Source organism: Thermobia domestica, chromosome 5 (assembly GCF_964235325.1).
Source record: "Thermobia domestica chromosome 5, izTheDome1.hap1.1, whole genome shotgun sequence".
Lineage (NCBI taxonomy): Eukaryota > Metazoa > Arthropoda > Insecta > Zygentoma > Lepismatidae > Thermobia > Thermobia domestica.
In genome coordinates, this window is record NC_137458.1 from 294,667,638 (window position 1) to 294,686,585 (window position 18,948).

General features: G+C 35.5%; 1 protein-coding gene across 1 annotated transcript in view; it reads right to left on the reverse strand.

The window, feature by feature from the left end:
* Window positions 1–6,779: 6,779 nt before the first annotated feature.
* The window catches only part of LOC145684921 (uncharacterized), a 33,150-nt gene continuing 20,981 nt past the window's right edge, over window positions 6,780–18,948 (reverse strand). Inside the window, exons 6-7 of the mRNA XM_081757273.1 lie at window positions 14,062–14,111; window positions 6,780–7,196 (exon numbers count right to left, since the gene is read on the reverse strand). Of these exons, the coding sequence (XP_081613399.1) occupies window positions 14,091–14,111 (21 nt within the window). The 3' untranslated portion in view covers window positions 6,780–7,196; window positions 14,062–14,090. The remainder of the gene's footprint in view (window positions 7,197–14,061; window positions 14,112–18,948) is intronic.

The following is an 18,948-nucleotide window of genomic DNA, read 5'->3' on the forward strand; positions in this document are numbered from 1 at the left end:
CCCCCAGATAATTGGAATATGCACCAAGCTACCTTTAACAGAAATTCTAGGATAAATAATATTTGTGAATTGTGGAACTAGAAGTTTCATAATCTAGTAGGAATGTCCCACGCAACTATTTGGAAGCTTATTCATGAAATTCAACAAGTTGAAGCAACGGTTTCAGCTGTGCTTCATCAAGATGCTGTGGGGCAACCACCCAAACAGCAAACTAGAAGAGTGTTTCAAATTTTTCAGAAACGGCTCTAGTCTTTGTGCTTAACGTATAACACTGGAACTAAATGTTTGAAAAAAATTGCTTGTTGTTTCCTATAATGTTATGAATAGTAGAAAATGAACATGTAAACCATTTATTGCATTAATACAAGTTATATTTTGTTTGCTAATTTTCTGTTCTGAAATTTTAATATTGCCAAAACTTAATATTTGTAAATAGTGATATACACCGTATAAATCAATTACTGGCCCATTTTGCCTGTGCTTTAAACATTTGCTGAAACTGACATTATGTGATTTTACTGCTGTTTCTTCTTGCTTCGAGTATCCGAAACTTTGATTTTCCAGAGTCGAACACCAACTGAATTGTTTTCCAACTTTGATTAAGATAAGGTCAGCTGTTTCGGTCGTTTACTTTGTCTCTACTTAGTTCCACAAAGGTGAAAAAATGGCCATGACAAAATTTCCTGCATGCCAATATTTTGTGACAAAATTACAAGTGACGAAATTACTATGTCGAAATTTCCAGTGACGAAATAACCTACATGCTAATATTTTGGTGACAAAATTACCGGTGACGAAAATTCCGGTGATGAAATTACCTAAGTGTGCTGACACCCAACCTTTCAATAAATAAATATTTAAATGATTTTTAACAACTAGATAAAAACTAAATGGCAAGATAAACTTTGAAATAAAAGAAGGTGGGCGGAAGAAGCGGGGAGGATCCATTCAACTTACAAAAGCCGAGGTAACAAGGATCAAACTATTTCTAAAGAATGGGGCTGGAGGTAGTTGTATAAGTCTTGTTTTTCCTTTCTGGCCTATTTTTGAGCTCTGGATAAGGTAGTAAAAATTGGTATCCCGTGAGGGGATAATTTATTCTATTTGTTACTACTATATTCTTCGTTAATTTTGTAAGAAAGAAAAAAAACGAAAGCTGCAACCATTAATTAATCATATTTTCTTTAAATTGAATTTATCATTCAGTAGCCCACTTTTTAACGACGAAAGTCAACAGTCTAAAACATTGTATAGGCCTAACAAAAAAACTCAATCAATTATTCAACTATCGGAACACTCCTTTACTCCCTTATTCTTTGCAAACTGCAGTTTCAAACAATAGGCTTATTTCGGAAGGTAAGAGGAAACCACACATCAAGCTCGTTCAGATTGTATTAAATCATCATTGTGTCTGTTTAGAAATTTAATTGTTTGCAATCTACATCGTAAAAAATTGAATATAACTTTTTCCCTGTCCTGTGTCCTCCTCATCCTTCGAAGTACGATTTATATAAATATTTAGTGATCTCACAAGTAAACCTTACGTTTGGGTGAATCGAGTTGCTGACTGAGACACATATGAGAAAGTAGTACTAAATGTGGTCAGTATTTCAGTGAAGTTGTAGGTGCGAAGCTCCAGGGGTTTAGGAGATACAGCTACCAGAACATCACATGGAAGTACAGAATAGTCTTCATACAGTTGGAGGTAAAAGCTCTGTAAGACCTCTTGTAACGACAAAAGGTGAATAAGAAATATATGGGTACATATTAGGACTAGGGGGAAGTCATATGGTAAGGGTATACTTGACGGCGGCCATCTTGAAATCCGCCATTTTGAATTAAGGTTAAGTTTTCAAAATAGAAATAGGGTCATGTGATACATGATTTAAGGCTCAAATTTAATCAAAAGAACAATGGTGACGTTAATTTTGATTTACGCGCAATTGGTAAAAAGTTACAGGGAAATTAAATATTGTTGCAGCATATGTATTAGTCCTTTATCCCGCCTTGTAAATTTTGTGTTAATGATAATAATTAAATAAAAAGCAGATGGATAAATATTAGGTCTATTGTAAGAGTTGCCTTGATGGCGGCCATGTTCAAAACCGCCATTTTGAATCAGACAAAAGTTTTAAACAAAACGCATAACAGTGACACCTTATTAATAGCAAATTTTACCAACGGTACAACCATTTTTGCTTTATCATTAACCAGCACAAAATTAAATGGGAATAGAGTAATGCAATAGATGACTTCGGGCTAGAATGCTGGTTATATTTCTAATGATAAAGCAATAATTGTTTTACCGTTGGATTTATGGTAAAATTTGCTATTAATAAGGTGTCACTGTTATGCGTTTTGTTTAAAACTTTTGTCTGATTCAAAATGGCGGTTTTGAACATGGCCGCCATCAAGGCAACTCTTACAATAGACCTAATATTTATCCATCTGCTTTTTATTTAATTATTATCATTAACACAAAATTTACAAGGCGGGATAAAGGACTAATACATATGCTGCAACAATATTTAATTTCCCTGTAACTTTTTACCAATTGCGCGTAAATCAAAATTAACGTCACCATTGTTCTTTTGATTAAATTTGAGCCTTAAATCATGTATCACATGACCCTATTTCTATTTTGAAAACTTAACCTTAATTCAAAATGGCGGATTTCAAGATGGCCGCCGTCAAGTATACCCTTACCATATGACTTCCCCCTAGTCCTAATATGTACCCATATATTTGTTATTCACCTTTAGTCGTTACAAGAGGTCTTACAGGGCTTTTACCTCCAACTGTATGAAGACTATTCTGTACTTCCATGTGATGTTCTGGTAGCTGTATCTCCTAAACCCCTGGAGCTTCGCACCTACAACTTCACTGAAATACTGACCACATTTAGTACTACTTTCTCATATGTGTCTCAGTCAGCAACTCGATTCACCCAAACGTAAGGTTTACTTGTCAGATCACTAAGTACAATGATCTAAGATTGTACCAAAAATAAATCAAATGGATTGAGCTGCTTGGACGTAATTTAGATAAATGTGAATTTTTAATCCTCTTCGGCGTGGCTCCCAGTCTGTTTCTTCTATACTTTCTTTCTATTCTTTTACTTAACAACACAATGTTTATAGCACCTGCACTTAAAACCATGGCCTTAGATAGATCGATCTTGTTCAAACAACTTGAGTAAACTGGAAAACGACCATGTGCTCAAACAACAGGCAAGAGGAAGAGCGAAAAATTACCGCTTCTTTTTCTTCTTTTACGCGCCTATTTTTACGCTAGGTGTATGGGCCAACTTACGGACCGAAATTTACGACATCATTTTACGGACCGAAAATACGCGCTGAAAATACGCTAGTGTATGTTGCCCTTAAAAACTCACAGGTCTCGAAAGCCAAGTTGTAGTGTAAGTCCTATTGCTATTATTGCAATTAAAAATATCAATATCCAAAAGTGCCTGAAGTTCTTTTTTCACTTGGTTAGATATACTCACCTCAGGTAAGTAGACAGAAACAAGTGGAAAAGAAAGGGAAATGAAGGTCTTGAAAGTAAAACAGAGACAAATTTACCAGTCTTCAGAAGATACTGTCTACAATGCAGTGAGCAGAGAGGGTCGGTAGACCATACTGAGTCGGTGGGTCGCAGTGGGTCATGGTGGGTGGTGGGTCGCAGTGGGTCATGGTGGGTGGTGGGTCACAGTGGGTCATGGTGGGTGGTGGGTCGCAGTGGGTCACGGTGGGTGGTGGGTCACAGTGGGTCATGGTGGGTGGTGGGTCGCAGTGGGTCACGGGGGGTGGTGGGTCACAGTGGGTCACATGCTGTTGACCCACGACCCACTGACCCACTCAGAAAACTTGACCCACCGACCCACTGACCCACTCCAACTCTGAACCACCAATAGAACGTCCCAAGCTGTCTACTGCCGTCCTTTCTAGCAGATCCACTCACAACCGATCAAACCACCATAATAACCAACTCACTTATTACAATATTTGCTACGACTAATCTGCTACAATATTATCGTAGTCACGGTCATTTAAAAAATGACTATTGCTTATTTTATTGAGTCGTTGGTGAAACATGTATTTTCAATAGTTTTGAATGACGCTCCTCAAAATTTGCCGCCCTGGCCCAGGCACTCTAAATCCGGCCCTGGTCGAAGCATTATTCAACTGCTTCTTTTGAGAGAAGAGACTCATTTTCTACGAATAATCCCTCAGCGATTGGGTGGAAAAGTCCGTCGGACTCTTGAAAGATAGTCACAAAATGGTGTAAATATTGCACGAAACGCACTGATCGTCCAAAAATAACTTCTCTTAAGGACAAGTTCGCTAGAATAACAAGCAAACGAAATTGATGTTAACAGCTCCGGAAGAACCAATAGAACTATAGAAGATCCATTTCCAATCGGTATCAAATAGGACGGTGGTCCAGCGTCTTCAGATCTATGATATTGTAGGTAGGATTGCTGTAAAGAAACCATTCCTTCAAGCAGGAAATATACAAAAGATGCTTCAGGGCAAAAAAATAAAATCAAGACGAACGACGAAAAATGAAAGAGGGCACTCTGGATCGACGAATGTAAATTTCAACTTTTCGTCTTTCAATGCTAGAAATTTGTGCGTGTCGTCTCGAACAGCGCTTTCATCCCGACCATGCAATACCTAAAGCAAGACACGGAGATGGTAGCATCATTGTTTGGGAATGGTTTACAAACTAACAAGTTGTTAATTTAGTTCGAATTAACGGAACAATGGACTAAAACGTGTTTTGCAACGTTTAAGTGAGACATTTAATCCCATCATGAACGCCGATTCGGGACAGTAACTTTGTACTACTACCAAATTACCATCGCAAACATTCTCCCAAGCTATGCAGTAATTATCTGCAATACATAGAAGAAGCTTACATCAACAAATACCTAGGTAGAATAGTCACCGGCTTTGTCACCCATCGAGCTCTTATAAGATGAACTTGACAGGACAGTTCATAAATAGATACCAACGAATACTGAAGGTCTTTGGAGGGTTCTTACTGGAGTCGCAGAACTTCGCAAAGTTGGATAAATTAATTTTAAAAAATACCTGTAATTTGTAAAGTTCTTAACAGGCTAAGTAAGGATCGGCATTTTATTGAACGCAAACATACTAATAAACTTCTTTGTGGAAACAGGGCCATATGTTTTAATTTTTTAATTTCTTTTATATGATATTTATTTTCCAGAACAAGTCCAACAAACTGGAGTTTGTATGGATATATATCTTTTTTTTTTTTTTTTGAAAATTCTGAAAAATCAGTAGTGTGTTAGTGTACTCAGATTTTTGACAATGACTTAACATACTGGGTGTTCTAAAAATGACGCCTACGGACAACCCAGAGCTATTCTTCAGAATAAAGCGAAAATTCAATGAAAAAATGAACTAAAGATCCATAGTTCCAAAACAATGGAACCTACCGTAGTCGGGTTAAGACTTTATTAAGGAACTAAAGCCTGTGACAAACATCTTGGCATTTCAGCTAAACGAATAAAACGCAAGCTCTGACGCGACGTTGCCGAATGCTAAGGGGTGTGGCTATGGCTAAGCAGACAAACTACAGCGCGATCAGGTGGCAGAGGATAGACGTAGATGTGTACAAAATAAATATGGCAATACGGCTGGCCTCTCATTTGCTAGCAGCATTTAAAGGGAACTTTGAGCGCCGCCTTCAAATGCCAAGATGTTTTCACGCCGTTTAGTACGTGCCCTATCCAAATATCCATTTTTCAGAATCCTGTAGTACTTCCAGAACAATTTTTATTGAGGTAGATCGCGAGTACTTCAAATTATATGTCCGTAACCAAACTGTCTGCTAAAAATTGTTGCGTGAGTACTTTAGGATTCTGAAACATGTATGTTTGGATAGCTCACATTTAAGTTCCTAAGTGAAGTCTTGAATTGACTACGGTAGGTCCCATAGTTTTGGAGCTATGGACCTTTAAAGTCCTTTTTTTTTTTTTTTTTTTTTTTTTTTTTTTTTTTTTTTTTTTACATTTTCGGCAGCCTATAAGTCCGAAAGGAAGCATTTGTGCATCCAGGTTGGTCTATACTTTTTGTCTTATCTTGGTGTCAGGAGTCAGCTCCCAAACGTTGTCGGTTGTTTTGAAACACCTTGTATTCTATAATGGTATAGACCCTCAGGGGCCTTCTTCAACCATACTATAAGGAATCAAAAGTTTCACCATATGGCAATGTCACAGATTAACTTAGAACCATTAGCATTGCTGTACGAATCCATCAAGCAGTTTCATCGATTATTATGCTAATAGGTGGTGCTAGTGTGAACGCGTATCGACTTTAGCTGCTAACTGAAAAGAATTGACGTAACTGTTTGATAGATTAGTAGATTTACTCTTTATCTGCGACGTTACCACATAGTGCAGTTCGTATCTATAGACGAGAAGCCGAAAAATATACAATTATAAACATTTTTAACTTTATTTTGACTTGGGCATATGTCTCCACTCTGGCATCACCAAAACTCCTTTGTTTTTTAGGTTATATTTTAGGTCGTATCCGAAAATGAGTGCATGCATATTTTCAAAGATCCGTACTCTAGTGATTAGCTTTAAACCTTTTATAAAATTACTTTATTTACAAACGTAATATTTACGAACCATCTTTTGTCATGGACCATATCATCATTTATTGTTTACGTGAATCAAGTACTGAAGCTCTGGTCAATTGAGCACTGAAAAACTGCTAGTGCTAAGCGACGCTGTATACAACATGTGATGCATCAGATTATAAGTATTTTGGAGTAGTTATAATGATTGAAACACATCGATCAGAACTTTCAAACATAAGAAATTAAGATTTCTGAGCTTTTATAAACATTTTATTTCCAACTCATTGGAATTTAGTGGAATATTGATACAATCATAACTTATATGTCATTCCTAAGTAAATTACAAGGAACAGGATTTGCAATGCTTCAGTGAAATTTATTCCATATTGTTATTTTAAAACACAAAGTTGAATTATTACTATACAAAGGATGTTAATATACTGTACAAGGGTCAAAGAAATATAAGCACAAAAGAGAATTATTTTATTCAACTGTTTTTTCCTAAACATAGCTTCATCTACTGCTTACGTAGTAATTACACGTAGGGATATCATGGGCATCGTGTTGTTGTTCTTAATCTGAAAATATAATAAATAAATAAATAAATAAATTCTATGTCGAAAGACGAGACATATACAACTGAACAAAATGATATGCAAGAGCATAAAACCTCATGCGTAGTTTTTGAGAAAATGGAGAAAAGCTAATTTCTTCATAAACCTAAAAATAGATGTTGTACAAGAAGAATGTTTCTTATTGAAGCGAAACTGATATAGAAATATACTCTTATTACATTATTCATCATGATGCTAGTAAGAAGACAGTAAATAATATGGTAATCGAAATAAAATCTAAAATTATTATTAACTCTTAAATTTTGATTTCTGTTTAACTGATTGACAGTCTTAATTTTGCTGGAAGAAATTTTCTGATTTATGTACTGCATATGTAGCAAAATACATTATTAACAAACATAGTATACGTTGGTGTTTGTCTCTTCCTAACGGTGACACTACACATACTCCTTTACGCGAATACTGCCTGTAAAGAGTGTCCACATGTTCCTTTTAAGATTCACCCACAGACAAAACACTAGCAGTATAGTTTCATTTAAAAGGCCTTTTTTGGATCCAATGGTCATTTTGCATTACAAAAGAGCGTTCAATAAGTTCTGCACAGATGGCTATAATATTTTTGTCAGTTAGAATATGTTGATGAAATTTTATGTGAACCTGCTTTGATTCTTTTGCTTCAAAATTGTAATAATTGTTATTTACTATTGTTTAAAGGTAAACCAAAATGAACACTGAAGTAGACATGAGGATCGGACAATGGTCAGTAATGGAATTCCTGTTCAAAACCGATGCTTCTGGTTTATGAGGATCATATATTGGACTACGCCAGTACCCAAAGTTGGTTGCAGCGATTTTCCTTTTAAAAAATTCCTTTTCATATCAGCGCAGAAAATTATGGCTCCTTTTTCTGGGACCAGTGTGGTATCATTTTCATAGATATCTTGGAACATGTCACAATTAACAAGAAGCGTTATTGTTTGTCACTGGATAACGTACGACGTGCTCTTCAGACCAAGAGACCGGAGCTACAACGTAAGATCATCGAACTCCACCATGATAATGCCAAGTCTCACACAGCCATGATGACACAGCAGAAAATCATGAAAATTGGACGGGATCCCTCAGCCTCCCTATAGCCTGGACTTGGGTCCTTCAGATTTAGTTGGTGAGTACTTCAAGTTATGCGCCCGTAGCCAAATCCCCTCTACAAAAAATGTTGCAGGAGTACCTTAGGATTCTGAAACATGTATTTTTGGATAGGACACATATTAGTTCCTAAGTGAAGTCTTGACCCGACTTCAGTAGTTCCCATAGTTTTGGAGCTATGAACCTTTAAAGTTCAGTTTTTCATGTTTTTGACAGCCTATAACTCCGAAAGGAAGCATTTGTGCAATCAGGTTGGTCTATACTTTTCGCCTTATCTTGGTGTCAGGAATCACCTCCCAAACGTTGTCGGTGTTGTTTTGAAACACCCTGTATAATATAATAACATTATTTTCTTTAAGATAAGGCGTACTAATTCATGAACTCTAATTAATATCTTAAAGTCATTGACCATTTTGTTTCGTACTACAGAAACAACGAACTCCATACGCAGGCTGCTAGCCAGCCCCAAAATGTAGGGGGAGGCAGTAGAATTTAGGGGGCCGATCTAACTATATTATAGTTCATCACCATATTATAGTTCATTTGCAAGCCTACCGTGAAAAATTTAGGGGGGCAGTAAATATTTAGGGAGGGCGGCACCCCTAGACCCTCCTGGATACGGGCCTGCCCATACCAAACATAGCAAATCCTTTGTGAACTGCTTTTAAATTCAATGTCTATCAGAATTTTAATTTGATAACATTATTATTATTATTATTATTATTATTATTATTATTATTATTATTATTATTATTATTATTATTATTATTATTATAGAGTGAAAATTGGTCATGTAACTTCCAGTATTGGCTGTATAAAGAATGGTATACCTCAGGGATCTCCTTTAGGACCACTTCTTTTTTCATTATTTATTAATGACCTGACGGAAAAGGTTAAATTCTCAAATATATTATTATATGCTGATGATTTGAAGTTATTTAGAATAGTGAATAGCGAATACGATAACTACTTACTCCAAAAAGACTTGGATAGTATTAGTATATGGTGTAAAAATAATCTACTGAAAATAAACTGTAATAAAACTAAGTTTATTTCATATACCAATAAGACGCAATACTACAGTCATAGATGGAATATTCCTGCAGAAAGTTGAAAAGATTAAAGATTTAGGCATAACATTTGACATGAATATGAAATTCAATTATCATATTAATGACATAGTACATAGAACACGAAAGACTATAGGGTTTATATTTAGACAGTGGCCTGAGTTTAAAAATACAAATACATATGTCTATCTATTTAAGGTACTTGTAAGACCCAGATTAGAATTTGGTACAATTATATGGAATAATATATCCACAACATTATGTAGCAAAATTGTATCAGTTCAAAAATGTTTCATTAGGCTATTATGTAGAAATAAGAAAAAAGATTACTACTCTCATAGTTATGATTACTGGATCGAATACTGGGGGTTGCAAGAATTACATGTAAGAAGAAAAATGATAGAAAAAAACTTTATTCAGAAAATTTTAGATAATAGATATAGTAGTGAATACTGCCTACATAATATAGGTATAAGGGTACCAAGATATAATCTTAGAAAAGCATCGGAAGTGGTTCCCATGAATAAAAATTCTATAATCTTAAGAAAACTGACAAGTTCTTTTAATATATTATCGGGATAATTGTATTTATTGAACAGACGTATAGATTTTAATAGGTATGTATATTTTTATAGTATATTTGTATGTTTGACGATATCCTTGTTTTAAGGACAATTTTAAGAAAATTGACTAACTATTTTAATGAATAATGAAGTAATTATGTTTATCCAGACAAGATACAAGTCATAAAATTATGTATATATTATAAGATAGACAATGACCTCCTATCGTCGAAACAAATGTATTGTTAATATTAAAAGGAATATAAGATGTGTGTTATAATCCTTAGTTCTATGACTAAGTGCTGTATTTTTACTATCTGGCTGTTCATGGCACTAAAAATAAATATATTATTATTATTATTATTATTATTATTATTATTATCCTCAAAGTTGAACTACACAGTATTCGTAAAAATTATTAACAGAGACTACATTCTGAATACGTATTGCACTATTACACATGCTTTTCTGAAACTTACACATTTATTATTACTATAGTTTGTATCTGTAGCAGTGTTGGTAGGTTTCCTTAAGAAAATTTCCCTAGACTGACACTAAATTTTCCTTTTTCTTATCAAATTTTCCCTGGTGTGTTCAGTGTTTAATTCCTATGACAGAAGTTGTGATTAGATTAATTTAACTATATTAGGCTCTTCGTAAACTACAACACTTAAGTGCCAACCAGATTTGTTTTATTCATTTACTTTTTGATTCTACTTTTTTTACTTTTTTCCCGTTTCTTTTTTACAAATACAAAACACATACACATAAATACACGCTGCCAACAATGGATGCAAATTATGCTACTTTGAAAAAACACAAACTATTGCTAGTGTATTTATTCATTTCTGAACAAATAATAATAATAATAATAATACAAATTTTTATTGGTCAATCAGTGGATTTTCACGTTTTGTCAAAAATTTCTCTTTTCCCTTTTTGCTAAATTTACCTACGAAATTTCCCTATATTAGGGAAATTTCCCTCAATCTACAAACACTGATCTGTAGTATGAAACTCACAAGTAAACCTTACGTTTGGGTGAATCGAGTTGCTGACTGAGACACATATGAGAAAGTAGTACTAAATGTGGTCAGTATTTCAGTGAAGTTTTAGGTGCGAAGCTCCAGGGGTTTAGGAGGTACAGCTACCCATCACATGGAAGTACATAATAGTCTTCATACAGTTGGAGGTAAAAGCTCTGTAAGACCTCTTGTAACGACGAAAGATGAATAACATATATATGGGTACATATTAGGACTAGATGGAAGTCATATAGCAAGGGTATACCTGACGGCGGCCATCTTGAAATCCGCCATTTTGAATTAAGGTTAAGTTTTTAAAATAGGAATAGGGTCATGTGATACATGATTTAGAGCGCAAATTTAATCAGAAGAACAATGGTGACGTTAATTTTGATTTACGCGCAATTGGTAAAAAGTTACAGGGAAATTAAATATTGTTGCAGCATATGTATTAGTCCTTTACCTCACATTATAAATTTTGTGATAATGATAATAATTAAATAAAAAGCAGGTGGATACATATTAGGTCTATGGTAAGAGTTGCCTTGATGGCGGCCATGTTCAAATCCGCCATTTTGAATCAGACAAAAGTTTTAAACAAAACGCATAACAGTGACACCTTATTAATAGCAAATTTTACCATAACTCCAACGCTATAACCATTTTTGCTTTATCTTTAACCAGCACAAAATTAAATGGATCGCATCTTACGACTACTGCTTTGACGGAATTGTTAACGACAAATGTGTCAAGTGTAACTCGATTGCCTTTGTGAGGTGTGCTCACTGTGAGCAGAGCATTTGTGCAAGTCATGGACTCTTTTCTGAACTAAATATTGATTGTACTAAATGGATCAAAGTGGATGACCATGGAATAAATGGATAACCAAAGTGGAAAATTAAATGGATCGCTCCTTACGACTACTGCTTTGACGGAATTGTTAACGACAAATGTGTCAAGTGTAACTCGATTGCCTTTGTCAGGTGTGCTCACTGTGAGCAGAGCATTTGTGCAAGTCATGGACTCTTTTCTGAACTAAATATTGATTGTACTAATTGAGGTCTTTTCTGGAAGAAAGACCCAAGTTCAATTATGACTCAATTCCACTTTGGTCATTTTTCCTTAAGTTAGCAACTTGTTTATGCGATAACAAATGCTGGTTAATGATAAAGCAAAAATGGTTATACCGTTGGATTTATGGTAAAATTTGCTATTAATAAAGTGTCAATGTTATGCGTTTTGTTTAAAACTTTTGTCTGATTCAAAATGGCGGATTTGGACATGGCCGCCATCAAGGCAACTCTTACCATAGACCTAATATGTATCCACCTGCTTTTTATTTAATTATTAACATTATCACAAAATTTACAAGGTGGGGTAAAGGACTAATACACATGCTGCAACAATATTTAATTTCCCTGTAACTTTTTACCAATTGCGCGTAAATCAAAATTAACGTCACCATTGTTCTTCTGATTAAATTTGCGCCTTAAATCATGCATCACATGACCCTATTCCTATTTTAAAAACTTAACCTTAATTCAAAATGGCGGATTTCAAGATGGCCGCCGTTAGGTATACTCTTACTATATGACTTCCCCCTAGTCCTAATATATACCCATATATATGTTATTCAACTTTGGTCATTACAAGAGGTCTTACAGAGCTTTTACCTCCAACTGTATGAAGACTATTCTGTACTTCCATGTGATGTTCTGGTAGCTGTATCTCCTAAACCCCTGGAGCTTCGCACCTAAAACTTCACTGAAATACTGACCACATTTAGTACTACTTTCTCATATGTGTCTCAGCCAGCAACTCGATTCACCCAAACGTAAGGTTTACTTGTCAGTAACTGAAAGATAGAAAAGATACAAAAGACGCCCAGTAAATACTTTAAAACTGGATACGTTTTAAATGCTTTTAAGTAATATTAAACCTTGACACATTGAAAAATAGACGAGTATTAAATAACTAAAGCTGTAGTAAAAAGAAAAAATGTAGGCTATATGTCTATTTCAAAACATTTTAATAAAGGTTCTCAGATTCGGAATGAGATAAAGAATTACATAAGTCAACAAGTCAAATAGGTCTCACCCAGCTAGCTTTGTGGTGGACAAACACCGTGTGCGTGGGTTTTTTCGGGGGTCCTCCCGTTTCCTCCCATTTTCTTCATTCCACCATTTTCATTCATTTCTCACCATCACCGTCTCCTTCAGCCTGGTCGGCATAAGCGTGGGACATAAAACTTAAAAGATCTCAAATAGGTCTGCTGCGTATACTCCGGAAACTATGGGGGAAAATAGCACTATAAGGTAAATCGAAATCTGTAACTTCAAATCTTTAATAGTATTAATATAAGTAATCTAGTAAAAAGATCTTAATTTCTTTATATCTAACTCAGGGATGCAAATAAGCAACACAATTTTACTCGTCCAAGAAAAAAGCTATTAGCCCACACCCCACAATAGAAATGATTTACTTACCTTCGGTATGATACTAAATACTCGCCCGCACCGATGAACCACTCGTCCCCGGCGAATGCTTATTTGCATCCCTGATTTAACTGGTACGAAATTGTAAGAAAGGAAGTGAACATTTTCTTACTCTTGAGTTCTTATAGTTTTATTTGGTTATTAATCTGACCTACTGCTATTTTTGACAGATCGCTGCTCCTAGCACAACAAATAAATTATTATTATTATTATTATTATTATTATTATTATTATTATTATTATTATTATTATTATTATATAGTCAGTGGCGTATTTACGATTTTGTTTCGGGAGGGGCTTTTCCTCTTTCGGGGGGGGCTTTGCCTGAAAACGTGAAAATTCTGCAAGATATTTCATATACTTTACTATAGTAAGTAAGATTTCGGGGGGGGCTTAAGACCGGAAACCCCCCCCTAAATACGCCACTGTATATAGTAGTTGTAGTAGTACTAGCAGTCACATATTTATATCGTACCGCCTACCCTAATGCAGAAAATTTTCTTCTTAAAGCTGTCGTAACAATTACTGCAAATGTGTACTAATACTTAACGTAAATTTAATGACCATACCTTACTTTATACGCCAAAATCTTCATTTTTCACTCCTTTTTCTTACAAATCTGAAACAAAATAAGCATAAATTAACTTCTGATGCAAGAAAGTGAATATAGTATTCATTCAACAAAGAGAAAAAGTACATTATTTGTGGAGTGTTTCGTGTTGCACTCTAGTGTTGTGGTTAACACAGGCTCGGTGATACCGATTTTATTGTGTTGAGGGATGTAAAAATAACATTGCAGCGGTGTCACAAAACTAGGTGAAGAACGCGGCACGAAAAGAGAACAGTACCACGGGAACTTTCTATAGGATACTACGCGTTGGTAGTTACATTTCAGCTAGCATGATGAATGCATTCCATTCCGATGCTAATATGAAGTACTTTATTAGAGTGTTCAATGATGTTTTTCATTTGCTAAAAACAATAACTTAGCAAAGTTTTCACAGCAACCTTAAAATTCTGTGTATCAGGTAGATACACTATATTGTAATTTAATATTGTCTTTCAAGGATATCATAAGTATCTAATAACTGTCATTAAGAATTTGTATTAGATTTTACTTTTTGCTACGCTTACAGAGTATTACGTGGTATATTTGACATTTATACCAAGTAACGAATAATATGTTCTTTTTCCTGTAATCTTTCACGAAAATAGTTTTGTGAGAGTATGAATTTTCTGGCAACACTTACATAAGAGGTGCTACCATCTGTTGTCCCTATGTTTACCATGTTCCTCTTCTTCACTGACTACCAAGTGATTACAAAGTCCTCTTGTACCCGATGTATTACATACCGTATATGTTAATGAACTGTTGTTTCTTATTGTTTCAGGTGTTGATATACATCTAAATCATGACTAATGAGTCCACTTACACCATGGAAGAACGGATCGTAACGAGCACATGGGTTCATGGATAACCGCATACAGGAAAATCGATGTGGAATATTCAGCATGATTTCACTGTAAGGTTTCAGAAACCTTTCCCTCCAAAAGCAATAGTTTTACAGCGGGAGAAATAGCTCTTTGTAACTGGTTGCATAAAAGATAAGCCCCGCTTAGAACGACTATCAACATGACTGCAAACGTGTTTGAAGGCTGCAGCGTCTGTCGAACCTTCGCCAAAAAAAGTCCATCCGTAAGCGGTTATAGGAACTGGGTGTTCCATACTTGACATTACAAAAACAAATGACGAAGGATTTGCACGTAAAGACATTTAAACCTTCGTTTGTAAATGAATTGACTGGTAATGACATGCAGAAACTTCAACAGGCTTGTGGGCAAATGTTCAATGTCTTTACAACTCTTCCTTCAAGAGAAAAAGTGTTTTTCTTGGACGAGTGTGCAAATATATTGCAGTTCAAAGGCCAGAAACGTTTATTTCTGGAGTAAAGGAAGCCCACATTTTTATGAAGAGCTTGAACACAACCTACTATATGTCATGGTCTGGGCTACAATGTCTGCAACACACTTGGTAAGTCCATATTTCTTTGACGGTGCTGTGAATCACATTAGAATCTCGCCATATTACTTGATTGGTTTATTCCATATCTGCAAGATATCGGGAACTGCTCAGTCGTGTATGGTTCCAGCAGGATGGGGCACCAGCCCATTACGTTGTTGCCGTTAGAGAGTATCTCAATGAGGTATTATTTCCTGATAAATGGATTGGACGTGGTTCTGTCCATTTGCCTGCACCTTTGGAATGGCCACTCCGGAGTCCTTATCTGTCATCTTGCGACAATGCATTATGGGGGTTCATTAAGCAAAAGATTGCTGCCACATGTTACGAGACAGTTGACGAACTTAATTATGCTGTTCGGCGTGGATTTAATGCCATCACGGCAACAATATTGAGGAGAACTTCACATTGTACATGGAGGAGAATCATACTCTGTTGGGGCGGCGCGGTGGCTCAGTGGTAGAGCGTTCACCTCCGGTGCTTGGGGTCCCTGGTTCGATCCCAGCTCGCGCCTTGTGGACTTTGTCGTGGACAAACACCGTGCTCGTGGGTTTTCTCTGGGTTCTCCCATTTCCTCCCACTTTCTTCATTCCACCATTTCACTCATCTCTCACCATCACCGTCTCCTTTAGCCTTGCCAGCATAAGCGTGGGACGTAAAACTTACGGATTTCATTTCCTTTTTTCATACTCTGTTATGAAAACGATGGTGTAAACACAGACAATCTGGAATAAATAGTAAAGAATAGTAACATTACCTAAAAAGTTGTCCTCTGCTATGATCCCACATTAATACAATGCGACCATTCATGAATATGTGGATGCGCGATATTTAGTAAATAGACTTTGTGATCACTGTTTATTTCGTTATTTGTAACCATTTATAAATAATGCATGCTACACTCTATTGTCCTTTATAACAGTAATGTCCGTTTAATAAAACAGAAAATGTGTTTTCTTTTTTAGTAGTGTTTAACAATTACCTTTGCAGGATGTTACGAAAATGAACCTACGGGACTATCGTAGGCTGGTCAATACTTTACTGAGGAACTGATATGTGAACTATCCAAATATTCACGTTTAAGAATGCTCCAGTACTTGCACACCAATTTTTAGAGAGGTAGGTGGAGAGTGATCAAGTACTTCCAAACAGCCTTTCTAAAAATGATTGTGCAAATACCGGAAATTCTGAAAGATAGATATTTGGATAGTTCACATACTAGTTCCTCAATGATGTCTTAACCCGACTACAATCGGTCCTATAGCAGGGGCGGCCGGTGGATTGTGGTTTCGGGTGTTGCAGTACGAACGATAATACACAGAAGATATAAAGTTAACTCATTGACTAATCAGCATAATTTTAGATGCAAATGCTATGTGACATGTTAAATAAAATTATGTTTTTAAAAAATAAAAAATGCAGAACATTTTATCCGATTAATCGCCTTAATTAATTAGTATGTTCATTCTCCTCTCTTTGATTGGAGCAAATCTGTCTAATACATGCTGGTTGAACTCTGGTATTCTTATTGTCAGGTCTTTTTCGATGGAAAGCATAACCAATGGTGATAACCTTTCTTCGGACATTCAATTCCTTGAAAGTGTCAATTCTTTCTCATGTGGAAAAAAAAAAAACTTTTCGTCTTTTGCTGACGCCATAGGTACCGGTACTGTTAATGTTAATTTCAAAGCTTTGTAGATTTACTAAATATTTTTTTCTAGATTATTGCGAACGATTCATTCTAGCAAACTCAGTCCTTGACAGTGATCCGAATTCCTCTTCAGCGTGACTGAAGAGAGTTCGTAGCAGAGATTAGTGTTATAAAAAAATGTACATTAAACACACTTTATTCACAGTTTATTCTGGAAAATTTAAAATAAATTGAGGAAATGTATCTGGTGCAAACAACACTACTGCATAAGATATCCTGTAAATTTAAACTGGATTTATTTTTTTCGAACACTCTCCTGAATTGCCCTTTGCTTGTTTTGTCTGTCTTAATTGCCAATTTTTCCTCAGTTGAGAGCTGGTCAATGTTTTTTGTAAGTTATTTACAGAAGTCATGATATACAATTCATTCAGAATTTGTAGGTTATTTACAGAATTAAAGCACACACAATAAAATTAAACCTAATAATTAAAAACCAAACCAGCTGATACAAAAGAGGTACTGGTATATGAATTCCGAATGTCACATATTCATACATCAACACACACACATGTGCGTAAAAGAAAAAAAACTACATTCAAAATCATCCGTCTTGCTTGTTACGCAATGCACGATGAAAACAATATACAATGCACATGAGGCGAAACAATGCTTACCAATGTGATATGTTCTGGAAAGGAAACCTCGAAACCCGCCAGATGTAGGATCAGCATGTAACAGAAGCCAAAAAAATCAAACAACATTAAAAAAAAAAAAAACAGCACTGCCAGTTCTACACCCAGAAATGTTAACTGGGAGGGGTCCAAAGTATTTGAGGGAGGTCTAATACGTCTACATAATATGGAACCTGTCTTATACTGCACCCGAAAAGACCATAAGTAATTCTTAATTACTGTCACCTATATTTTTAGAAAAAATGATAGAACGATTATTTTTATAAGAAAAGAAGAGTACATGATGAGGCGTAAAATAAAATATTTAGCCTACATCAATCGTTTCTGTGTTAATAAGGTATAGTTTATTAAGAAAGTCTACAAATGTTAGTCAAGTTTCGAAATTTTTGGGAGGTCCGGACCCGGTGGACCCCCTTGTGGCTACGCCCCTGAGCATTGCTAACTAGTCCCAAATTCAATGTGGCGTTCCCTATCATACAGTTTTATGTGGAAATTATCAAGAGTATAAAATATACTTATTTTATAAAAGAAATATCTTTATACTAAAATACTATCCATAGTGGGGGAGAGGAGGCGAGCGATTCTACATACAGACTTATTAATATTTGATTCACAAATTACTGTAGAAGAAGCCTCCATTATCAATATAAGCTAAGAATTAACTTGTAAATCCGGGTCTACTTTCATTTGTTTTCTCCTCTACTAGATATTTTCTTTCCTATTTTGTAATTTTGCAATCACTTTTTTTAATTGTCATTATATTGATTTGCTTCAGCATGGTCCCGTAATTTAAAAATATGAATGCATAAAAACAAATTCTATTTGTTAATTGCTAGTGAAAGAAAATTCGGAAATCTTATTTAGCGTGAAAAACCTTCTCGTTCACTGGAAACCGTGCTGTTGCAGAAGCACTGCAACGACCAGTCCCTTTAACTTCTGAGATAGGGGAAAGGAGACTTAACATTTCCTCCAATATCCGCGCTGAAGGAACCTGGTCGTTGCATGCTCGCTGCAACACAATGTAAATTAGAGACTCTGTGACGGATTATTTTTCGCTTTTTAAAACGGATTAACGGAACGGACAGTTACAGAA